At 32.4% G+C, this 27,281-nt stretch overlaps 1 protein-coding gene across 1 annotated transcript; it reads left to right on the top strand.

Annotated features, from left to right (window-relative positions):
• On the top strand, nt 1–26,959 carry LOC148284834 (methyl farnesoate epoxidase-like; the record flags this gene model as incomplete). The annotated part of the gene is made up of 8 exons (XM_088234155.1): nt 1–252; nt 15,130–15,355; nt 16,686–16,866; nt 17,983–18,091; nt 20,449–20,626; nt 22,243–22,360; nt 23,910–24,048; nt 26,511–26,959. Coding segments are annotated over 8 exons (1,385 nt in total), but the record flags the coding sequence as incomplete, so codon positions are not given.
• Nucleotides 26,960–27,281: the final 322 nt, after the last annotated feature.

The following is a 27,281-nucleotide window of genomic DNA, read 5'->3' as shown; positions in this document are numbered from 1 at the left end:
GTCCGTTCAATTGGCCAATAATAGGCCATCTTTTGTACGTACGCGAGGAAAAGCGAGTGCAGAAATTCCACCACTTGACTTGGGCAGCCTTGGCCCAGCGGTATGGTCACGTGGTAGGCCTACGCCTTGGGAAGGTCACTGTAGTCCTGGTCTCTTGTCCGACCCTTGCGCGCCTCGTGGGTACCAATCCGGACCTCCAGGGACGCCCCGACGGATTTTTTTATAGGATGAGGGCCAAAGGAGGTCGCGGAGGTGAGTGCCTTTAATTTATTTTTTAAGGCATGTTTATTTGGTAGACAGGCATTGGAAAATATGTATAAACTCTTACAAAATATTTTTTTCAAAAATTGGTAAATACTTTCTAACAATGTGTTCTTTGAAAACTTTACTTAAACAATTTGAAACTAAAAGAAAAAAAAAATAAAATGCTTTGTATGCTCAACAAAAATGCATTTGCTGACAAAAAAAGAAAAGTGTAGAGAAAGTTTTGAAAAGTGTAAACAAGAACAAAAACATACCTAAAAAATTAAACCAATATAATTTTTTTCAAATATTTTTTTTATAGGTTTGATTTTAATATGTTGTTGAATGAATTATTTGTGTTTTGGATAAATATCACAAAATATATCAATATCACTGTATCATGTTAAATTAGCCCACAGGATAATTACAGCAAAGGCATTAATCAACTACCATTAAAGTGACGAAAATCTATGTATAATATGGGACAGTAATTCGATCAATTTGCATACAATATTTTTTTCTTGATTCCTCTGTAGGTACAAAATGGCAATTTCATGGGTAAGCATATCATATAAATTATCTCATTATTTATGCTAATTATTGGTTACTCCGTGTACAGGCTAAATATAAAAATACTATTATGTGCGTAAAATAAAGCCAGAACACTGAACAAATATTGTGTTTGACTCTATTCTCAAGTTTTGAAAAGGAAACTATTATTGTTTTATCCCTAATAATCAAACGTAATAATAAACGTCTTAAAAAGGTGCATTTTTTTTACATGTATTAGCTCATTTCGGCTAGTGTGATCCATTTGTATACAAACTTATCTCAACGAGGAAGTTCAGTGCTTTGGGAAATCGGATATAAAAAATGTTTTCTTACACGCGGTAAAAATTAGAGCATTGAACAGCATTATTATTTAATTGTTAATTTAGTCTCTCGAAAATAAATGAAAAAATGTATGCAAATAGATTTAACAAAAGTGAACTGTTTTGAAACTTCACAGGTTTTCGAGAACACGTGTTAGCAATAACCAATCAATAATAGCCTTGAGATAGATTTTCGGTTTCGGAGTAGAGGTGTTTTTCGACGTATAGCGTGTTTTGAAGGGTACGGGGTTCTATTTACACCGACTTGAAGTCATGACGTCACATGTGGTGAAATTTCAAAATTAAAAAACTTTAAAAAATCACATAATACAATGTATAAAAATGAAAATATATTTTTTAGTTAATTTTATGGTCTATTAAAAACGTATATTTTTTTTACTGGACTTCCTCAGTAAAACTAATTTGCTGAACTAATTTGTAAATGAAGTCGAAGGATCACAACGGCAAAAATATGCGATTACATTATAACACGTCATTGTTTAATATGGTCCTGTATAAAACACCGCTGGTGCAGTAATAATTGTCAGCAAGTTTGCCTACCATGCAAGGGGCCTTACATGTGATTCCCGTCATGGTTTAAATGCAATGTTTATTTGAAAAGGTGTTTTTAGACTAGAATAATTCATAGTTCCTGGATTGTCACCTGAATATTGCGTAACGAAAAGCATCAAGACACGCGGCGATTGGTATACGTACCGATGGAGTACGCCATTGTGCGCGGAAAGAGAATAATTATGATGATGATAAAAAACAAAAGGTTACAAATACAATAATTGGACGATATAATTACCGTTATTAGATCCATTACTGAAATTCATTAAATTCTTTTAAACAACTTAGATCCCTCGAAGTATAAAATGCAAAAGGAGACAACTTATATTTTGATATAATCGTTAGTAGTATTTATATTTGAATCCGATGCGAAAAATTTGTAAGAACCTTCTGAATAATTCTATAAAATCGAGAATTAGAGATTTAAGTTGTTGACCAATGTGGCATTTCCATTCACTTAGCGATTACAGCAATGAGGAAGTTCAGCCCTACGATAAATTAGATGCAAAAAATGTTTTCTTCCGCGCGGTAAAAATTACAGCATTAAATTGTACGGCAAAGTTTCTTGAAAACGTAGGTGTGAAAAAAATAATAAAAACAAACTACTTTGCATTAAGTCACTACTTCTTCCGACTCAACCGATGATAAGAGAGTTGAGATAGATTTCCGGTTTACGGTAAGTCGACTGACGAATCGGCGAAACTCATCGAGAAGATGGGGAAAAAAACGTCACATGTCATGTTGCAAGATATTATTACGATACATATTTTTTTTCCTCACTTTGATAGTCTATAAACAAATTGGTTTTTTTTAAACCGCTGAACTTCCTCGTTATCGTTCTACGTTTGTAATCTATGTATGTTTTAAAATAGCTATAATAAATGACAATATAACATAATTTATTATTCTAGTTACATTTTGCGAGCATTGCGTTATATTTTGTACTGGCAGAACTTTTTTACCATGTTAAATAAAAATATTTATCACAGAAACAAAATACTGGTCTGGTCTCGAAGATATCGCAAAAGCAATGAAACAGGTCATTGCTCACTCCAAATTTGTGCATTTCAGTATCACTCGTTTTTTATTTCTATAATAGATTACAATGAAATTCTACCCATACTTTTCACTAGCTTAAATGTTTTTTTACAAGAATATCTGTAGGTAATCAAACTATTTCTATTAAATAAGTAAAAAATTACAAACAAATAACACACTTAAATTATTTTATTACTTGTCATAAAATATTACGTAAATAATATATTTTAAACAAAATAAAAAACTAATTTTATAAATTACATTTTTCTTTTTAAAAATACAAAGAATCATTTAGTATATGAAGATAGAGAGATTAAAGGTCGGCATTGCTGAAGAGAACAGTGCATAGTGGTTACTTGTTTTATGAAATGAAGTCATTTTTAAATATTTTACGATATTTCGTGCAAGATAATTTGCTTAAGATTCGATAAGATTAGTAGTCAGATGGAATGTCCATCTGTATTTTCTTGTTTTATTTTAGTTTTCAACAGTGTTAGTAAATACACGTAAAAAAAACGGCTTCATTTAAAATAATAATTAATTATTGAAAATATCCTTTTAAATATTTTAGTTCGTTGATTAAATTGAAGTTATTATTATATGGTATGTACTATAAAAATAAAAGGTTATATTTACAATATGTAAACAAGTAACGTTTTCCCATAAAAGAAATTGGCCGATTTGATGATTATGTATCAAATATCCGCTGAATATAAATATTAACTTTAAGTATTCTGGTCCCGTGGTGGTGTCGTGGACTTACAGATTAACGGTCTGAGGTTCGAACCACCCTCTCCACAAATTGATTGTAATTTATTAGCGCATTAAAAAATGTTTACGACTAATTAAAAATGGCTCCATAATAAATTGAAACACTTGTGTTACTTAACCATAAAGGCGCAAATAGTTTTCATTGTTTAAAAAATATTACCTAGTAAATATGGTGTGAACGTCTTTTTATACGTAGATATTTTTAAAATCTGCATTCATGTATGTACATATATATTCTTTCTTCTGCGTAGATATTCCTAGATACAAATGTACGTAGCGAAGTAATTTTGTCGTGAAATCCGGCATGTACGAGGGGACACTGAAAACTAATGCACACATGCTTATAGAACGCGAACGAAATAACCTTTAGAAGCGCGCCAGGTGTCATGTGGAAGTAACATTCCCCCTCTATATGCATGCGTAAGTTTGAAGGCGTTGCGTTCACTCAGTGTATTTTGAGAAGCGAACGTATGAAAATATGTTCTAGTGCCATGTCAACACACAGTCTGCTGTTATTGAATTTTTACCTTCAGAAAAAGTGGTTCAGTGATTCATCGTCGTTTAAAGGCTGTTTATAGTGACGGTGCTGTTGATAGATCTACTGTATATCGATGGGCAGTAAAATTTCACGGTTGCGAGTCTAAAAAAATGTGGATGAAACACGTCCAAACTCTGCCACAGACAATAAACATCACAAAATCGGAAACGGTAAATTCTTCTCGGTACATACATACATACATACATACTCTAAAACATCTCCGATGTCGAGTTTGTCGTATTAGAGGCCGTCTGGCACCATAATCCTGCAACATGACGTCGCTCGTTCACACACCTCGCGCGCAACTGAAAATGCTCTGCGAAACCTGAGGTTTAAGCCTTGTTTACACGTGGACAATACAATATTTATTTTGTCCCAAGACTCGACCATTGTCCACGTGTAATTAGCAATTTGCAGGACAAGACTTTGTCTCCGGACATCGCCTCCGAGATAGACGGGCAGGCCGGGAGCAAATTATCCTCCGCGGAACAATGATTACCCCCACCACCGCGCGCAGGACTCAACCATTGTCCACGTGTAGAGAGCAATTGTAGGACAAAATCATGTCTCGGGACATCGCCACCGAGATATACAGACAAGCTGTTTTGGCGGAACAATTATTACCCCCACCACCGCGCGCGGCCGCCAGCGGGAGTTTTTCGGAAAAAGCTTAGAAATCTGTGGAACGAGCAACGGAATAATACATTTTTGTTTATCAACGAGGACATTAGAAAGAATTTCACACACAAAAAACGTAATATCTAGCAGTACTTACTATGAATATAAAATAGGTTAAGGTTTTTTTCATATATTATACTCTGATTATGCTTATTTACTAAAATAAGCATAAAACTTTTTTTCATATATTATACTCTGATTATGCTTATTTACTAAAATAAGCATAATCAGAGTATAATATATGAAAAAAAAGCAAAACATTTTGTTGTTTTAACATAAAATTATGCTTTTATTTTGAATTTTCATTCAAATTGTTTTGTTAATTATTTTATTAATTAATGTTAAATTTTCAATAAACTTATTTTTTTTTATTATTACTATTATACTTACTTAAACGAATGCAAATGCAAATTTATAAAATGTTATTTTTTGTAAGAATTCCAAAGATGATCCTAGCAATATTTTTTTGTTTACTCTTACTTCTTTAATTCATAATTCTTAATTTTGTTTTCCTTAAACACCGTATATACCTTTGTCGTTTTATTAATATTATGTATACATGCTATTGAATAAGAATGTATTTTTTTGCTGCCCCGAGTTCCGAAAGTCCTGAATAATTATTCACTGGGATACATATACAGCAAGATAAATAAAAAAATATTAATACATGTGTACCTCAAATTTTATGTATCACGAGACTTTATGCTACTACTACTACTACCATAATCACGCCATTTCCTCGTAGCGGTGGGCAGAGAGAATGGACCGCCACACACATCTATCCTGGCAAATATTCCTAGCTTCTTCCACATTCATACATCTTGTCATACATACCTTTCAGTTCTGCCTGATTTTGACATGACCAGGCTTAAGATTTTGGCGTATCTGATCACGCCTCGTCTTCCTTGGTCATCCTCGTCTCACGTTACCGTTACGAGAAATTATGAATAAGCTTTTTTACTTATTATTTATCTGTTTGAATAATTTTTACTTATTATTTATCTGTTTTAGATGTTTCAATAATATCAGCTTTCAGAAATTTAAAAACATAATTGAAAACTGGCCAAGTTGGGATATTTATTTTTTCGGCATCCCAACACTGGCCAACGGCCGCATCGTATTGTCCCCGTATGGACACGCACGGACAGGAGACAGGACCTTGTGACGACAGCGATTTTCTCGACGTGAGATTGTGTCACTTGGAAGTTTTTTATTTTTTATTTTTTATTATTTTTTAAATATGTTTAAGTACATTTACATTTTACATTTTTTTGAAATTGGAGGTAATTATAAAGTTAATTTCTCTTTATAGCGAACACGGCTGTTTATGGCGCGGCGCATTGATTGCCCAATTTATAGGAACAAACAATTTTTAAAAAATGCATTGGAGGCAATTATAGCCACAGTGGGAATCCTAGGTTTCTCTGTTAAAGAATAAAAATTGAAAATTTAAAGTCTGCGGTCAACTTACCTGACTGAAGTTAAAAAGATCCATGACTCTGCTTCATGATCATGATGAAAAAGATTCATGATCTCGAGGTCGGGGTCTAATTCAGATGCCATATATAAGCCAAAAAAACCATGGTTTAATAAAAATGGATTCATTCATTAATTACGTGCGATTAAAAAGAAACACAATAAATCATATGGCACGTACATCTTTATTACGACATATTATATAAATAGGTTTAGGTTACTTAATTCTAGTTGAGGCAATAGTGTGTGTTTATTGAACACGTAGTCCCAATTTGCACGAATTGTCTAAATCCACACGGCACTAAGGTGGTTTGACATTTATTATATTATTTTGTATTTATTTAAAATTTATTCAGGGGCTACTCTTAAAGAGAAATCAAGCAAAAGTAAATCATGTGCGGATTAGTCACCTTATTGCGTTTGCCTGGCATTAAATAAATACATTTAAATAAATAAAAAAGTTGAAAACTTTAAATGTGCCGTGTGAATTTTTACAGCTGTGTGAAATTCATATTTGTTTTCTTGGTTCGTTTACTGAGATACAATATAAAATAAAAAAAATATATGACAATGGCGAACGTTTATGCTGCGGTAGCAATTCCAGTGAACTCGGGTAAATGTAGTTTAATCTCGGTGCTGATTAATGGTAAATAGTTAATTAAATATTTTGGTGTACGCATTTAAAATACTCGTATGATATCATAAATATGAAACATGGATTAAAAAGCCAAAATAATAAATAAAACTATTTATAAATCGGCCGACTTATTTATTTATTATTGGTCGGAACGTTCAACTGCTTTCGATCACCGTTTTTAAGACTCAATATATAATTAAAACACTATTTCAAGTTTTATTAAAATTTTATGTATAAATGAGTCAATCATTTTTAGATATCTACGCGCCATCCAATTCCTAATCCATAGTTTTTTCTTATTATTATCTAGTTCATCTTCCAACGATTCCAAATACATCTTGGTCAATAACCATATTTCATATTTTCATCATCAGAAATCATATTTTTCGCGAACTTGCTCGCAACAATAGCCGCGCCGTCGTGTATTTATTTTCGTAGCGGTGACGTGTGAACTGTGGCCGAATTTTCGTATTGTCCCAGCGTTTATGTTCTGCGCGGTCGAGGCTGTCCACGGAGCCGGGACATGATAATATTGTCATATCCATTGTATTGTCCTCGTGTAAACAAGGCTTTAAACAGATTCCACACCCTCCTCACTCCTTACTCCTCCGATCTTGCGCCTTGCGATTTTATTTGTTTCCTCTACTCAAGAGAGACCTCGAGGGTAATAGCTCTCAAGAGTGAGAGAAGGCAGGTATCAATTCCTGGATTCGAGAAAAGACTGAAGAATTTTTCAGTGACGGAAATAAAAAAACTTATATCACGCTGGGAGAAACCTGTTAGTCTTAACGGTGACTATTTTGAAAAACAATTATATGATTTCGAAGTTTAAGAATTGTACTTTAATGTATTTTACGACCGATCTTAATATTTGTTTTTGTTTGTGGTCTACAAACATGTGTGCATTACTTTTCAGCCTACCTTCGTATTTTATCTATTCATAACTTTTATGATGTTTTAATTGCAAATAAATTTATCTATTGTACCCACAGATATATTAACTGTACCTAATCGAAAAATAAATCGGTGTTTATAAGCTATGAACATAAGAAAAACTTGTTTCTTTTCCTCTAATTATGAGCAATACGTAATTTCTTCATCTACCGTACCTATCTTCGGAGTAGTGGAAATCATTCGATCTAAGAATTATATTTATTTTGATGTCCGTTTGCATTATTTGTTCTATTCTAGACCATCAAATCACCAAATTGCGAGCTTTAATAAAAATAGTTTTCGATACAGAAAATTAACAATATTACTCAATAAAATGTACGCATTTTCTATTATTTCAAAATACTTTTAGCTACAAGATAATTTGTATTCATTAATAGCATAAAAATATTTATTACTTCGAATAAATTTGAAGCGATGCTGATATGTCGTTTGAATCTTATTGCTGAAATATGCGTAAGGCACCTAGTAATTTACCAATGATTTCATTTGTGTTTAGGAAGTCGAAAAGACACGAGATGTTTATTTTATACATAAAATATTATATAATAAAATATACAATAGTATTATTTTTCTCATAATCACAACGCTTAAAAATGTGAAACTTTCAATAAACAATAAATAATGATGTATCACTGGACAAATTATCGATATGTTGTAGGTACATGCAAATAATCAGTCGGGATAGCGTGAGTTTTAACTTTCATTTTATACATGTAACGTACGCGTTGCCACGAGTGTGCCCTGGTTCGTCACCGGCCGTCTACCGCAGTCAGGCTTGCCTCCTCTCGAGCAGGGGCGCCCTCCCAAGCAGAGCCAAAGCAAGGCCGGAAGGTAGGAGCAGACTGCGCCGACCACAAGTCAGCCTCGATATCCCTGAAAAGGACTTTTCACCCGGCCCAAGCGGTGCGGGGAGTAGGCATTCGGCGGGCAGGGCGGAGGCGAAGAACGGGAGAACGCTAAGGGCGAAGACAAAATAAAATGTATTTATTTATTATTAGTTATTGTTACACGCAGTTCTATGTTGGTTATAACATAACATTACGTACAATACGATACTAATTTCTAACAAGGACAAGATGCAATGAAAAAGGTATCCATATTATAGATGATATCATTTGTCAACATATTACAACAGAGATGAAAAACATTAAGAAGATAATACAGAAGACTAGGCAGCTATAGGGCTTATTACCTGTCATTGGCTGGTTTAAAAAGCTTATTGGTTGGTTGGAAGAAATTGCCATTTGGCAATAAGCCCGCCAATGTACAAATAATCATTATGTACAAAAAGTTAAATAAATAAATAAATAAATAAAAAAGCCACTTTACACACTATGTAACATTCCCCATTCTACTCGTAATTTAAAAAATATTTTTATTTATAACAAATAAAAATACAATATTACAACTAAATACAATTTTTTACATTAATTAAATACATATATTTACATTAACGTTTCCCATTACGTAAAAGAAATAAATACTTCTTGTGTAGGTACATAATGGGGAGTGACGTCTTACAATAGTTTATTTTATTTTAATTTATAATATTGTTAGGATAACATACAAAAATTACAAAAAAAATGTAAACGATGTTTTTAATCAGTGTTACATAAAGAAGAATTAAAATGTAACTTTTCACTTCTTTCTTAAATATATTGTATTCCTGACTATACTTTTTATGATCTTTGTTCATTTCATTAAAGAAAAATATTCCTCTGTAAGTATAATGATGTTGTAAAATTTGAACACCTATATTCCTTCAATTCATTCATATGTTGATGTTAATGAAGTTTAAGAGCTGAAACCTCTATTTATGCGGGTGAGATTCACCTAATTGAATTATTTCACATACATACTTGGCAACGTCTGAAAATTTTATTTTTTAATTTCTGTACTTCTTCATGGACCAGGTTGATTTATCAACAATATATGAAGGAATATAGATGTTCATATATGAGCAGAATGGTGAATATTACACAGTGTGTAAAGTGGTCACTTTAACCAGTCAATTACAGGTTATACGCCCTGTAGATGCCTAGACTTCTATATTACCTTCTCTTAAATGTTCTTTATCACTGTTGTAATATGTTAATGTCAACAGCTCCCTAGGGAGTTGAATCCAGTCCATGTCTACAAAAATTTAGACAAACTCAAAATATTGTTGATATTATTTTTGTTGGTGCTGTTATTGTTTTGTGAGTTTGGAGTGCGGTGTTTGGAGTGTTGTATGTGGAATAAAGTGTATGAAATGTGACGAGTTATGAGAGTAATGAAAATGTAAAAATGGCTAATTATTATTAATTTTAATGAGATTCAGCTTCCGTTTGTAGCGGAGAGCTCTGAGTCGTTGAAAAGGTAAAAATATTACATATTCTCATATTTACTCTACACGTTGGGCAATACGTTCACCGGTATGCTGCAGCATGCTGGTGATCGTCACAATGCCCACACGTTCGTGTGTCGTTCTGTGTCTTTCGATACGGGCCTATGTGCGGATGTGTTTAATCTCTGGTGTGTACGTGAAAAGCGCACAAAAAATACTTGGCTCAGATGCCGAGAAGGACCTAGAAACTATTGCAGCCGCTATGTTTTTAAAATTTGATTTATTTTTTTCAATTTCAATTTAAAAAACACAGCAGAACTCCGTTTATCCGTTTGTCTAGAATACTTTCGCATTTTCAGTTCAGAATTCAAGGTTTAAAATTCTTGCACAGAATACTCTCTAACCTATATAGATTCCCGTGATAACCTTGCTCAGATTAACCTAGGTATAAGTACCTCACCGTAATTTGCGTACTAACGCTGTCTTCGCTGTGGGATATTTTAGAACCAACGTCGGATTCTTCTCGCCTCTACCAACGATCCTCAGAACAGTTAACAAAATCTCACTAAACAGTATCTACTGTCGATGTGTTTCTACGGCAAAGGCGAGCATTCAAGAAGCAAGCGCTGTTTACATTCCTGGCTTAAAGATGACTGAATAGTTTCTTAGATTATTTGAGTTAAGTTCATTATTATAAGTGTATCATTAATATCAATCCATCGGGATTTTCGTCTGCTGGTTGATTGGCTTAAAAAAAAAAGTTTGAGGTTACGAGGGGCAAATCGGCGCGTAAGCTAGATCACCAAATAAAAGATAATACTGGAAGCAATCATACAAAAAAAAAACCTTTTGCATTATTCGTGTAAAACATAAGCGCCGAACGAGATTCTGATTGAAATAATAATAATATTGATAACTGATCCGCAATTTCTGGGGTAAGGTCAGTTTAAATTGCTGAATATAGGGAATTTATATTGCATGTACTTAAGGAATTTATTTTGTATTTTATCTATTAAGTTGATATAAATAAATATTGTATTTAGGATTCCAAATATAACAGGCGTATTCTGAGTGACTTTTGACGTTCTGACTACTGAGATGTAGTACAATACCACAGCAGTGCTTGGATTTTTGAATGGTTTACATACGCTTGTTAGTTAGATAAAATGGCCTACATTAAAATATTTACAAATAAGTTTTGTGTCTTAGATAACATTTAAATCACTGCAGCTGTTTTTGCTTTGAATATTAATGTCAGCTATCAAAATTGTCCCTGAAATTTATAGGTCCTTTGTTCCTGGTAACTGATATTTTAAGGCATTTCAGAACATTTAAGGTTAGGTAATTCACTTGGCACCTTGGCAGTATGTTGAGAAGCGATTTAAATTGTTTTGCATGGCATGGCAATTGGAAACGCAGTTAATTGAGCAATTCATATAAACCAAATTTACAGTGGAGAAAACATTTGGAAATATCATGAATATAATATTTAAACACTAAAGAACCTAGATGGGATCCTTGTGGCACCCCTGAGATTACCTCAACAGGGTTATACTGAATACCTTTTACAAAAGCGATTTGGTTGCGGTTACTAAATTTATGTATGATTTTATCTATCTGTTTAAATCACCGTGTATTCCTAACATAAAGAGTTTATTTAGCAGGATACCGTGATTGGCGCGGTCAAACGCTTTTCAGTAATCGGTGTAGATGGTGTCAATTTTCTGTCTTTTATACGTATTTTTATGTAAGAAGTCAGTGAATACTGCGAGATTCGAAACTGATGATCTTTTGCGAACAAAATTGTGGTGGTTTGGAACTCTTAGTGAACTAGTGGCTGAACGAATCGCTCAGAAGGACAAAAATTATTCGATGATAATCAACTACAAAGTTAGCTACAGATTACACCAATACAACGGGCCGTAGATACTCAGGTCGAGAATTACAAGGGCAAGACGAAACCGTCCGTTACACATTTGTTGTTAAACTAAAAATCAAACCACAAATTTGGAACGCCTTTGTTCTATGCAATCGAGCTAATGGGCTTTTTTTAAGCGAGAGCTAATAATTACTTTAAGATGCGATTTTTTTTGTCATTGAAAGCCCCCACCCACTTGCTCGGATCCGTTTTAAAAGTCTTGTGCCCTCTTTTTAGATTTGCACATTGCAAAAACATTTTTTTTAGCTTTCTTCTTTGCAGTCTCAATCCTGGGGATTGGTTTGCAGCAAAGTCCGGCATCTCGTCCTCCATTGCACTCTATTTTCTGCAGCCCTCTTCAACTCGCCATAAGAGGCGCAGTTAAAATCTTCGTACATTTGCTCCAAATATTCACGTCGGGGGCGTCCTCTATAATTTGTCCCCTCAGCCATTCCCTCTATGATGTCGTGCAGGAGACCCTCGTGGCTCATAATGTGGCCAATCCATCGGGCTCGCCTCTCTGAGATGGTTTTGATTAGGTGCCTGCCTTTTTCGTGCTTTAATGAACGGTAAATTAATTTATTTAAAAGAAATCTTTGTTTACAAAAGATATCCGTCTATCGCCGTCAGAGCAACCGAAGTATATACAGTCAATTTGTCTGTCTCCCTCAATCTAATTTCCCGACTTCTCCGGTTGACTTACAAGCTAATCAGCTAACATATCCTATGCAAATGAGTTGCAATTGGATTTGAAACACCAGTCCGAAATAGTCCGAGAAAAGAAACGCTATTCCGGTGTTATCTTATACTGTTATTGAGTTCGGCCGTTTTCATACCACAGCAAAAATTCACCCGTCCTGATAAAAAAAACACATTGGGTGGATTAACTTTTATCGTATAATTGTTTATTTTTTATTATTTAGCCCATTATCGCACGAAACAGTACACCATGGGGCCGATTAATCTCTACTTCGTGAGTAGAAGACTAAGAAGTATGTGTGAATCTTTGCCACTTCTACCAGACTTTTATGTTAAAAAAATATTAATCAAACACGTTTTTATGAACACATTTTTCAAGAAATACATTTTTATTTATTTATTTTTCTTTTTGTACATAATGCTAATTTTATATTAGCAGCCTTATTGTCAAATGGCAATTTCTTCCAACCAACCAATCTTTATGCCTCTGAGCTTGTTTCTTTGCAACAAGCCGGTTTTATCTGGGGGTAACAGGAGACAATGACACCAAAAGTGTGTTGCTTATGACCAGTTTCCAGATTATTCCGTTGTTTTGTTTTGTTTGCTGTCACTGCAAAAACCCTGTATTACACAAATAGCATTTTTGAAATGGCCATAGGGATTTAAGTGCTGTGGTGGCCATCTCAATGTGTGCCAAAATAACTTTAATCCAGAACACTGGCAGTATTCTTTTCTTGAGCGCAGTTTTAAGGGCGCTGACATTTGCAATCTCCAGAAGTTGATTTTCTTCGTAATTTTGATTTTTAAGCAGGCCTTGAGCGGCCCGGTACCATTCTATCCACTGACCGGTACCAATCCGCGATCAGGGGTTGTGGAGCCACTGATCTAATGGAGCACGGGAATATTTCCATTACCTATGTTTGAATCTTAAACTCTTCTTATTTGATGTTTTTAGGGGAGTAGAATCAGGAAATTATCCAGTAAGTATTATTTTCATTGAGACAGATTTTCTATGATATCCTCGGAAGAAATTTATTTACATTATAGGCGTTTATTAGAGGTAACCAATCAGAATTTTCGATAACTTCGTTGATTTTTTGTGTTGATTTGGGTTTTATTAGGTGAAGGAATGTTTATGAGAAAGATGAAAATTTAACGGTTCGATTGAAACATAAAAGTTGCTGATGACGAGATCAAGTGTGAGTCCGTGTGGGTTTATGATATCATAACACTGTTTAAGGTTAAATAAAGTTAAACGATCAGGCGAGGTTCACTTTTCAGATATTTTATTTTTTCCAAAGTTCACGTTACAAGTACTCTTTACATATATTTTTTGTGCATAATATTGTATTTCACACATCAACATGAGATACAAGGAAAAAAACTCACAATTACAGAAATAAATAAAAAAACTTGAATTGATAAAATATTATACAAACCAAAAATTACAAAATATAAATAACTTTTAACAAAAAGAAAGGGAAAAAATAATCTTAAAAAAAACTAAAAAATATCACAGTTCAAGTGCTTTATTAAACTTGAACTTTAATCTTTGCGCATACAATATGATGAGCTTGATAGCGGCCCTTGTTTGAACCGAAACATTTTTACAAAATGTTTTACACAAACAGCGAATTTCTGAATTTTGCTCTATATTGCTCCGGTATCGCTAAGGCCAGACCCGAAAGCAAACCCTTGTCTTTATTGAGGATCCAGCACTTAGCTAACGTAACCGGGGTTTAAACCAGGGCTTCCTGTTATACTTCAGCACATCCAAAACAATACATGTAGTTTATTACTAAGTTATCGCGATTACTCATTGTAATTAGTTCTTGTGACATGTTTTCCTGTTATTCATTTTAATTCACATACATTTTCTTAAACATAGATTTGAATAAAATGATAATTAAATTTTTCTTTGGTTTTTTGTATTGGCATAGGTTTTCAGCTCTTTAATATATTATAGAATTATGCGACTTTGTCTTTTTGCGAAATCGTAGCCTTAGTTTATTTTTACTTATGGTTATCAGACCTAAGATCATGCTCACGATTTGAAAAAATGTTTTATGTATTCATTCATTCGAGGAATATCTGTCCATATATATATGTTATTTTAAAGGCATTACATAAATTAAAGTTACTGATTTAACTTTATAGTATTTACGGTTTATCTGACATATTTTGATATGATACACTCGATTTTTTAAATGGTTGCTTGTAGGAAAATATGTCAGAAGTGAACATAATTGGTATTTTGATAGACTACTGAAAATAATTACACGTTATAGTATTCTAGTTTTGACTACCTATATTAACAAATATTTGCTAATTTTTTTTGAGCGACTGCACGCGATTATCCAACATGTTAATAAATATTAATATTGCACGATTTTTTACTATTTATAGGTTTGGTATTTAACGAAGGGAGCACTTGGGCTGATCAGAAACGTTTTTGCATTACCCATCTTCGAGACTTTGGCCTTGGAAGGTCTAAGATGGAGACCTTGGTAAATAAGGAAGCGGAAACTCTATTGGAGTGGATTGGAAGTACTGTGGATGCTCCTGTCAACATGGATAGAGTATTCGACATCTCAGTTCTCAATGTCTTATGGGCTATGCTTGCGGGAAAAAGGTTACATATAATGATTGATCTCAGCAACAATACCTTATTTACTTTGTGAACAAGTTCTGAGTTTAGTCGTCGACGGATTTCTCAAAGAAAAGTCTAATTATAATTATTGTACACAACTCCTTAAAAAATACATGTACTGATTCAGGTAATAAGACGTTTAAGGAAATGGTCCTGAAAATATGTAATTTATCCTGAAGGATTTAAGCCAGTAATATAATATTGTCATCGCTATCTTTACATGATATATTTTTTTTAAGTATTAAAAAAGTCGTAATCTAGACAAAGCTAGATTTCCAGTTCTTTAAATGTTTTGCTAAATATTATGTGGATTTTTTTTATAAACATAATTATGAGTGACCGACCGAGATTAGATTTTTAGCCAAAATTGAAAGCGAAACCGAATTGTATCGGCTGAAACCAAAACATTAAAAAATAATTTCAAAGTCAGCTCAAAACGCCCAAAAGAGTTTTTATTGTTAAACCTTACGAGTGCGTTAAAATAAATGTTAATTAAAATACGCAATTCAATATAAGCCATAAATTTGATGAGTAATAGTTGTGAGTAATAGTAATAGTTTTTTTAGGCGTTTTTTGGTTCGTTGTTATTTAAGAGTAATAATACGCCACCGGCTAATAGAGTCGCCCATACGGACAAAAATCGTGAAATTATTATCAACCACGAAGTTAGTTACAGTTTGAATCAGTGTAACGGGTCATAGGTACTCAAGACGAGAATTGTAAGTGCAAACCAAAACCATCTGTTACACGTTTGTTGTTAAACTAAAAACCAAACCAAAAGCTTGCAACGCTTTCTATGCAATAGAGCTAAAAGGCTTTTCTTTAAACGGAAGCGAATTATTACTCTGAGGTTGTCATGTTACACATAAAACTTATTTGTTATAGTTCTTCAATTATTAAACACAAAGGAATTATATTAATATAAATATGAAAGAACTTCTAGCTGTAGTCAACAAATCACAAAATCAGAATCTTTTTTATGTTAGACAATGGCAACACAATAACTAATTATTTTAATGGACGACTATCTAATACCTAAATAGTGCTGATTTTTCACCCGAGTACAGACGAATCTAATCCGACGCATCCCAACCGCAGGTTTCAGCTGAGCCAAAGTTTCGGCGAATTTTTTACCGAAACTGCGGTCGAAATTCGTCAGTCACTGTTAATTTTGTTAGATATAAATTTTTCATCGACGATCGGGTTTCTTCGTGACCTACAGCGACATCGTCAGACTGGTTCATTGAACATCCTGCATCATCTAGTGGAAAATAATTTGAAGTAATAAATAAATTGTATTATTTTACATTAGATACCCACGAGACCACGTCCAGTTAAACAGAATTTGTGAAGCTATCTGTGAGAGCTTCCGAATATTCGACATGACAGGAGGCTTGCTAAACCAACTACCCTTTGTAAGGTTCTTTGCACCGGACCTTAGTGGGTACACGCAAATAAAACGCAACCTTTTAGAGTTAAATGAGTTTCTTCAGGTAAACAAAAAACAATCGACATTATTATCAGTTAGATTTATTATATTAAAGATTTGCTCAGAAATGAAGGGTACTAAATATAAAAGAGGAACACCAAAAAATTCAGTTTTAAGATATAATGTTTTTAAGTTTTCATTTAAATAAACTTAACGATATTTTGAGTATGTCCAAATGCTTGCAGACTGACTGGATTTCCTGCTTAGGGAGTTATTAAAAAAAACACAAAAGTCAACAGATGGCAGAGTTGAGGAAATGTTACACAGTATGTAAAGTGGCCACTCAAACCAGTCAATGACAGGTCATACGCCCTGTAAATGCCTAGACTTCCATATTCCCTACTCAAAAATATTTTCCCTCTTTGTTACAACAACTTTAGATATTAATAATTCCCTAGGGAAGAAATCCAGCCAGTCTGCAAGCATTTGGACATACTCAAAACATTATTGAATTAACAACATGGTAAAAGAAGCATAAAAATTGGAAAATTGTTTTTAGGCGTTACCTAGTGAGTGAATTGGTTAAGCCGGATGTATCTCACCCATATGATAAAGGTTTCAGCTCTTTTACTTTACGAAAGTCAACAAATGGAAGAGTTAAGAAAATGCGGATGTACACATAAAGACAGAATAGTAGATGTTGCACAGTGTGTAAATTGGCCGCTTAAACCAGCCAACGACAGGTCATAAGCCCTGTAAATGCCTAGACTTCCATATTCCCTTCTCAAAAATGTTTTCCCTCTCTGTTACATCAAATTTAGATATAACTAAAATAAACTTGTAAATATAACGGAACCTGCTTAATGTGAATAGCGTGTACTGTTTACGATCATCTAAAATGGTTTTCAATAATTATTAAATTATTGCTTCATTTCCAGTATTTAACTGACATCCACCATTTATCTCATGTTTACAGTTTCATGTTAAGGTATCTTAAAAAGTACATGTGAACTGCCGTCTTATGCCATTATTAGTTTAAAAACATAAAATCTGACATCCATCCTTTGTATCCTGTACCCTTCAAATGTAAATGGTAGATACATTGTGCAATTCAGATTGTTCCTCCGTGTAAACATACCGCCTATAATTATTTTTAAATATGTGTTTTTCATATGTCTAGGAGGTTATCGATGAGCATAAAATGACAATAAATAATGGAGAAATACGGGACCTCATTGACGCCATTCTACATGAAGTTAATACAGGTGGAAATGAGGCAAAATTTTCAGGTACGTAGGATTAGTACGCATGTTAAAACTCGAACGTTCTTGGTTATTTACAATTTGACAAAGGGGACAGTGACAATTTTACCATGGTTTAAATTTATTTTTTTTACTATCAATCAATATACTTCACAAATGGTACATGTTTTTTTAAATCTTTACAAATCTACTTTTATACATCTAGTAAATGTTATAACTGCAACTCACCAAAAAAAGAAACTTACTCTTGTGCTTGGAGAGTGACTTACACTTTTATAGTTGTTTATTTATTAGAATTTATATACTTTTGAATAAACAAGTGAAAGAGAAAAAAAAACTTATAGGATATAAAAGGAAACACAAAAAATAATAATACATTCATACTAATAAAAATTGGAAGCAGTTCTTACACTTGTTCAAAAATTTCTTTAAATTTATTTTGAATTTATTTATTGATATATTTGTATTAATAGTTTTTAGTTCATTGGGGAGATTATTGTAATTTTTTACACCTTTGAAGACAAATCTATTTTGTCCATGGCTTGTGTGGAATTTAAGGATTTTAATATTATTTTGGTATCTGAGTGACATATTCATCTCAAATTCTTTTATTTTTTATAAATTTGTATAATGAAATTTATATAATAAATAGTGTCTACTGTGTGAACTTTAAACAATTTATAAAGAATTTTCGTATTGAATGTTGAGGGTTCCTTTAAAATTACTTTAAATTTATCTTTGTACTATTTTGAGAGGGTATAATATATTGGCACATGCACCACCCCATCCAACAATACCATATTGTAACAAAAATTGTACAATTGAGTAATAATCTATTTTCAAATTATTGATTGTTAAAATATTTTTTAATATAATAAATATGTAAATACAATTTCAAATACGTATTTTCTAATCATTTTAACATTTCCGTTTTAGTCGTGACTTTCATATTTGATAGAACATTTTTATACTTATTTATTTACTAAGAAGCATTTACAAAAATAACATAAGCACATACAATCATAGTTATAAGTATTTTTAAAAAACGTACTTTTAAAAAGTTGTGTAGGTCCTAAATAAAAAAAGCATGCTCTAATGCAAATAAATACAAAAACTCAACTTTATTATTATTGTATTTAGTCGTGTACAAGTGTAAAAGTGAAAAAAATATATTTAAGCAAAAAATAAAAAGTATTCGCATTTAAAAAATAAATAAATGTTAATTAAACCTTTCAATTTATATTAAAATTTTAATAAGAGTTTAAGATAACATCAAACAAATGCGAAGCTGTATACACATTAAAAACAGATAAATAATTACAAAAACAATGTTTATTATTGCCTTCAATTAAATATTAAAATGTAAAAATAATTTAAATAAATAATTGCATTAAACATTTCTATATCACTGGTAAATTTATTGGCTAAATAATGTAAACGCGGAATCGGAGTTCCCGAGTGGTTAGTATCTATGTATGTAGTTGCAAACAGCAAATTTTTAATCGTTTTTAATTTAAATATGTATTTCTTTACTAAAACTATACATAAAAGATTTGTTTTAAAATCTTCTTCTTCCTTTCTTGTTCCCGGTTCATCTAGGAACGGCCCTTCTGGTACGCAGTCTCCGAGTCTTCCTGGGAATGAATAAATCTTTATTTGTTTTTTCCATGCGACTAATTTTTGCTTCATATATAGCCACACCGATGATTAAACGTCAAAAAATGAACATGTGAAATCAAACGTGATTATTTTCATTTAAAACATTATTGCGGCCTTATGCATTACCCTAAACACTTAATTAGGTTGAATTGACTAAACCGCGTTAGTTTTATTTCAGTTTTTGAAGCAGTTTAATACACCATTTGACGTTTAATCATCAGTGTGGCCATTATATGAAGCAAAGTAACGTCACATTAAAAAAAAACACTCTCTAGGGGGTAGAGAAGATCCAGAATACCACCCTTGTCTTGTGTCATCTTACTGGTCAGCTGCTCCTTCCTCAGGTCCCTCTCAATATTGGTCCACAAAGTAGCTTCGTGCTTTTTCTTCATGGTCCAGCATTTTAATCAGTAAAGCATAGCTGGAAGAACGGCTGTCTCGTATATTTTGCCTTTGGTATTTGTCGACATTTTTGGGTCGCCCATAATACCTGACAAAGCTCTCAATTATTACTCAGTGTTTTTCATATTTTTGTTTAAAAATACTTAACGTTTTTTAAGGTTATCTTAATCTATACAATTTTTTAAAATTCATTTCTATTATGCTGTGTAAGCAACACATTTTGTAAGCTTTATAATTTTTACCTCTACATTTCAGGAGGCCCAATTACTAAATAATTATTCTTTAAGAAATTTTAACTCATGATTATATTCATTGGTTTACAGAATCCGATCTGTACATGATATGCCTCGATTTACTGCAAGCCGGAATGGACACAACTAGCAATACAATGTCGTTTTTTATTTTGTACATGATGATATACCCGGATATTCAAAAAAACATTCAGAAAGAAATCGATCAAGTAATTGGCCAGGGGGTTGTAAGTCTAACTGATAAAAACAGGTAGGTGTTTAGTGTTTATTTTTTTAACTTTTACAAACTTCCATATAAAATGCAATTAAGTTTTATCAAATTTTCTCATATTTTTTTTGTAATAAATAAAACACTTTCTAATAATTTAATGTTAAGGCCATTTTGAACTAGTGAACTAAGTACTGGTCTAGAAAATGAAAATCAATATACTTAGCTTTGGAGGGTAAGAATTATCGGTTAGATTATATCTGTTTATTTATTTAATGAATTTATTGCATAAATAAGAATTCATGTTTAATACCAAGGAATCTATATAAAAAGAAGTGAATTAGGACATGAATACGGAGCGTTCTCTGGTTAGGATGGTCTCCATCTAACATGGCTCGGCCTGTTCTAAGGTGGAGATTTTTTATGTTGCAAAGAATAAATAGTTTTATACTAATATAACAATAACAAAAGAAAAACTAAAACTACCTAATTATAAATACGTGCCTAATCAAATGTAAGAACTTAATATTTTATAAATATATAGTATATATGTATGTGCTAAGAATAAATATGTAACTTACACAAATAATAAAATAAAAAAAATAATTAAGAAACAAATATAATGTAATGTTATGGAAAAGAATAAAAATAATATGTGTATCAATTACTTAAACTAATACGTTTATTAATATACATATACATTTTTTTTTATCTCTCGCTACATTATTTATATATACTCTAAGGATTTTCTTAAGGGTGCAACTAATATACCGCTGTAGAAATTAACGTACCGTAGATATTATATGATTGAATTGAAAAAGCCCAACCCTACATTCATGTAGACTGGACCGCTGTGCACGTGCAAACCACGAGCCCACTGCGTAGTATCGCATGATTGGCCCATTTCACACCACGGCAAAAATCTACACGGCATGATAAAATACAATACGGTGGATCGATATTTATTGTTTTACAATTATTTACATATTTAATGCCTGGCAAACACAAGAACCAGTACACCATGAGACTGACTAATCTCCAGTCGATTTCCTTTTGCAGGATTGTTACCTGAGAGCACTCGCAAAATTTAAATAATGATTTTGATTAAATTATCATTAAAATATCTTTTGTTACACTATTTTAATCATTATTTTAATCGGATTGTGGTCCCGCGGCAGGTGTTACCCTAACTTGATATCCATTTTCTAATAGTGAGTTATTTACAATTCGTTGACAATGGTCACCAAAATTGAAATATTTGTTTAAGTTATAGGAACGCCCATAGTTTTTTTTATAAATAATATATTAACCGAGGCATTTCTATCAATATTTTTATTAAAACCATTTACTATGGAGTTTTGTAAAAAAAACGAAAACATACATATTTTCAAATTTAAATAGGTACCAACGAATATAATAAATGTCAATCCACTATAATTTTACCGAGCCGCTTAGATTAAGCTCATATGTGTGAAATAGGCTATTCTCCGTCGGATAGCACGCGGCTGGTTTGTTTATTTGGAAATTCTTGTAAGAATGAACAGACTTTAGTTACCTTTTTATTTGTAAATCGTGAAAAACTAAAAATATGTATCACAGTCATAACGTCTGTTTTGTGAATGTTTATCTATAATACGCACTTTTTTTTTAAATTTCAGACTGCCATATGTTGTAGCTACTATTCAAGAAGTGCAAAGACTTGCCAATATTGCCCCAACAGGAGTTGCTCACCGTGCCACTAAAGAAACGACCCTTGGAAATTATACTATCCCAAAGGTTAACAGTAAATCGTATACAAACGTAGACAAACCTAGGATAGTAAAAAAATACTACTCCATGAACTTAAACACAAAGACTTACCTTACCACTTTAACAATTACACTGGACACAAATTTAAAATTAACCTGAAAAAGCGCATGATGACTACACTAACCAGACGAGACATAACATGACTAGACCTTCTAATATTTCTTATTTAATTTAACGGGGTTTTAAAAATAGTAAATGTGAAAATACACATTAAAAACATTATGCCTAGCATAGAATTTAGAATAGTCCAGAAGGAGTGTAGAATCATATTTGAATACATCGGACTGAGTCTAAAGATTCCCCCACTATGCCCCACTTTTGCCGCGCGCATTTGTGATGTCGCCGCGTAATGTGGCACGATGGGAAAAATATAATCATAACAAAAATGTGAGGTAAAAAAGCAATCTGTTAATTTCTCTACAATTTTATTGTGCACTCGGAAATATTGATTGACACAACAGAGTAGATAAATAAAGGGTAATTTAATGAGATTAATTCAATTAATGAACTTTGAACTTAATATATAAAACAAATTTTATTTTACATAAAACGGATATGTTTATATCATGTTACATAATATTTTATGTTTTAAAGATAATGTCGGTCAAATGTGCACCACAGAATCGTTTAATCCGAGGTCCAATTTTCATAAATTCTCTCATTAGATGAGAAAAGTGGGGAAAAAAAATTACTACCCTGGCAATACTAACGAAATGTCCATTTTGATTTCTTCGACAATCTGACAAATAATTTAACTTTTAAGTAATGTATTTGCTACTTACACATTCATTTGCTAATTACACATGAAATGTAATCCATCCTGTTTCTTTAAGATCCTAGCAGTATTTCAACACCTTAAAAGAACACAACACGGCATAATTGAATTCAAATCAGATGTTGCGTACTGAGCAACGTCTACAATGAAACTAGTGGGGCAAAACGTAAAACTACTCATTTATGAGTGGTTAAGTCGCCTTCTGTTTGATGCTCGTAAGCGGTTTCTGGACTACTCTTAATTCTACGATGCCTAGTAATATGTATACAGACTGCGATTGTTTAATTATTTTGAATATTTTAAAAATCGAAAATATGAAATATATCTGTAATAATTTTTTCAAATATTATTCTACAGAAATTTGAAATGCTGAAAAAAATGTTTAAACGTCATTTTAAACCCGTATGCAAAGATAAAACTTAAGGTGAGGAAAGTACATTCTATTGTCTTCATCATCGGGTTATTCTCCGCATTTGAGATTAGAATGTACTTTCCTCACCTTAAGTTTTGTCTCTGCATACGGGTATTATCCTCGTGTATTTTATATTGTTACGGTATTTAATATATCTATGATTGTTACCAATAAAATTCTATTCAAACATGAACTAAAAATTAAGTGAGGAAAATTTTAGTTATCGGCAAATCTTGCCGTCTCGTTTTAATTTATACATATTACGATTCCTGTGAGATAATCGTGATTATAATCTTTTATTTATAAATATTTATCGATTTTTATTTCAGGATACTGTTGTTCTAACACTCCTGCATGATATTCACGTAAGCCACGATTGGGGTGACCCAGACACCTTCAGGCCCGAGCGATTTCTGGATGAAAATGGACAAATCAAGAACACTCCTATGTTCATGGCTTTTGGCAATGGTGAGAAAATCCTTTGTTAGTCATATGCATGCTGAATACAATTTGGTTTATAACATAACATTTTTCTTTATTTATTGGTATCGGCAAGAGTTCCACATGTTTTCAAGATCAACAAATTTATTATATACAGATAATGCGATAAAAAAACACGTTGGTGCACGTGTGAGTACTGGAATCCAATTAAAAGGTTTTAATTGATTTTAATGTTTGATACTTCTCAAGAAACACTGCGATTGGTGTACCGATGCAGTTCCTTATGCATCATTATGAGTGGTAGACAAATTATGATGATATTTGAAAATTCACACTGTGTGAATTTTCAAATATCATCATCATCAATAGTTACCATAATACACACATTTACGACAAATTTACAAATCAATTAGTTAAAACTATCTAACTCCTTTAAAAAAGTGCAATGGTCCTTCGTTCAATGTTTTTGTCGGAATGTACATTCCAAGTTACCCTGACATTGAAATATTTATGCCAATTTATTTGATTATTTATGAACTAACAATATTCCTAGTTTGGCTTATGTATGTACTTGCAAGAAACGTCTACTCGTCTGAAGTACGGAGACAGAGAACTCATTGTTTTCAGTTTTAGTCTAGACGTAAAGGGAATTAAAAGCATCGAATGTTGTAATGAATAACGCATATATTTGTTAAGGAATTATAAGTTTTACATTGACATTTTTTATTATTATCTCTTGCGGTACCTGATAAATTTACATAAATCATTTCAATTTTAAAAATACACAGATTGGATCAAAATAAATTATGACTACGCCATAATACAAATTACAGTATTTTATAAAAAAATATATTTCAAGAAAGTAAACATAGTTTCAGTTTTTTTTTTAATGAACACACTCAAATTCAGATTCAATAAAACGTCTTCTTCTTCAGCCTTCTGTTCTCCACTGCTGGATATAAGCCTCTTCCATATTTTTCCATTTTTCTCGGTCGGTTGCTACTTGCAGCCAATTTTTACCCTCTACGGCAGCTATGTGGTCGGACCATCTTTTTTGAGGTCTTCCGACGCCTCGTTTATTCTACCAAGGTCTCCATCTTAAAATTTTAGGGGTCCATCTTGTAAGGTCTTGTCTCGCAACATGTCCTGCCCATTGCCACTTCAGTCCTGCTACGTTATTCTTATTCTGTTCCTAATTTCTTCTTTTCTTAATTTATCTTTTAGTCGTATACCAAGCATGGATCTTTCCATGGATCGCTGTGTGCATTTGAGCTTTTCTACATTTATTTGTGTGAGGGCTATGGTCTCTAATGCATATGTTGTCACTGGCATACATGATTCGTAAATTTTCCCTTTCAGACAAATCGGAATCTCTTTTTTATCAAGTATGTGCTTAAATTTTCCAAAAGCTGCTCAACTCATTCCTATTCGTCTTGGCAGTTCCGCCGTTTGGTTTGCTTTGCCCAGTTTTATCTTATGTTCAAGATATATATATATTCATCTACCATTTCGAGGTTTTTATTGTTAACAGTGATGATCTTGTTTTCTGGACTTATAATTTTTGTTTTTGTAATGTTCATATTCAGACCGACTATACTAGAAGCCTCGTGCAATTCGTTAATCATTAGACTTCGTTCATCAATGCTTTCACTTATAACTATTATGTCGTCAGCAAATCTAAGGTGACTCAGATATGTGCCATCTATCTTCAGCCCCTTGTTATCCCAGTTGAAGGTTTTAAATATATATTCTAGGGCTAACGTAAATAACTTTGGTGAAATTGTATCACCCTTTTGCATACCTTTTGGTATTTTTATTTTTTCAGTCTTATACCCGTATACAGAGACAAACCTTAAGGTGAGGAAAGTACATCCTATTGTCTTCAGGTTATTCTTTGCAAATGAGATTAGAATGTACATTCCTCACCTTAAGTTTTGTCTCTGCATACGGGTATTAGTGTCGTCGTCATAAAATCATCAATAAAATGCACAAGTGAAAAAATCTCAGAAACAACTTTCAATAATGGAAAACTGCGTTGGTTGCACCACTGTTAGGAAAAATATATAAAGTTACATTAAATATAAGTCTGGAGGGTAGTGGATGCTTACCCAACCACTATACTACCCTAAACACTGCCGGTATGATGACTCTTTTCATCAGGGGTGGGATCTTTCTTGGGCTGTCGATCTAAAAATTTTCACAAGTGCAAACAAAGGAAAACGTAAATAAATAAAACCAAATAATAATTATAATAAGAACAAATTGATTTCATAGTTACAAGCTGTTACGGAAGTTCATCCTAAGCTAAACTGTAATTATAAAATTCCGAAAGGCCGTTTTACTAGACATGATGTGACGACGGATAAATGATGTGCACGACTGAAGAGATTACTCTGAGTTGGTCTTTAAGCGGAGAGACCGGTGGAGATTATTAGTTGTTATTTATATGTATTTCCTAACATTAATTATTTTAACCTCACTGTTTGCAGGTAAAAGAAGATGTGTTGGCGAAATACTGGCGAAATCGACAATGTTTGCATTTGTCGTTTCTATCTTTCAATCATTTTCTGTACAAATTCCTCCTGGAAAATCGTCCATGTTTGAAATCAACGATGGAGTTACACTAAGTCCTAAACCATACACAGCTCTATGGAAAAAGAGATCTACTTAAAAATAAAATCGAATGATACCGAATTCATTATAATATTATTTTATATTTTAATTATTTTGTTTATTATTTTTATTATAATTTATTGAATTTACTTTTTTATAATTTTATTTTTAAATAATTTGTGTTGAAATACTTCTTCAAACTAATTTTCATTTTAATTATTTTTCATTTACACAAGTTCAATGGGATTGAAACTTTATATGTGTTTTTGTAAGAATTGTAAGTTAGACAAAGTAAATAGAGACTAAGTTGTAAACGTAATATATTTTGTATCACTAAATAAATTCAATTAAAACGGCTTGGGTACATGTGTTTTATTTATACGTTTAAAAAATATTTATACCAAAAGCGCTACGACTGAAGATTAGTACGTCGTCTATACGGACTTTTATTTATTCCTAAATTTCTATTTTATATGTTCTAGTTATTAAGTGATAGTTTTTTTCCCACCAAAGGTAATGTCCCGAGTTTGACTCCCGACAAGATTGAAATCTTTTACAGTATTTTTTTATGTAAATTAAAATAATGCTTTTTTAGTGCAATGTTTCATTTTTTTTTTTGCCCTGACATCTGAAGCGCAAGACAAGGA

The sequence above is a fragment of the Micrasema longulum genome, unplaced genomic scaffold (genome assembly GCF_059751315.1).
Source record: "Micrasema longulum isolate JH-2025_06_02 unplaced genomic scaffold, ASM5975131v1 h1tg000086l, whole genome shotgun sequence".
NCBI classification, from domain to species: domain Eukaryota; kingdom Metazoa; phylum Arthropoda; class Insecta; order Trichoptera; family Brachycentridae; genus Micrasema; species Micrasema longulum.
The sequence above is the reverse complement of the archived record's forward strand: the minus strand, read 5'-3'. Positions and strand labels throughout refer to the sequence as shown.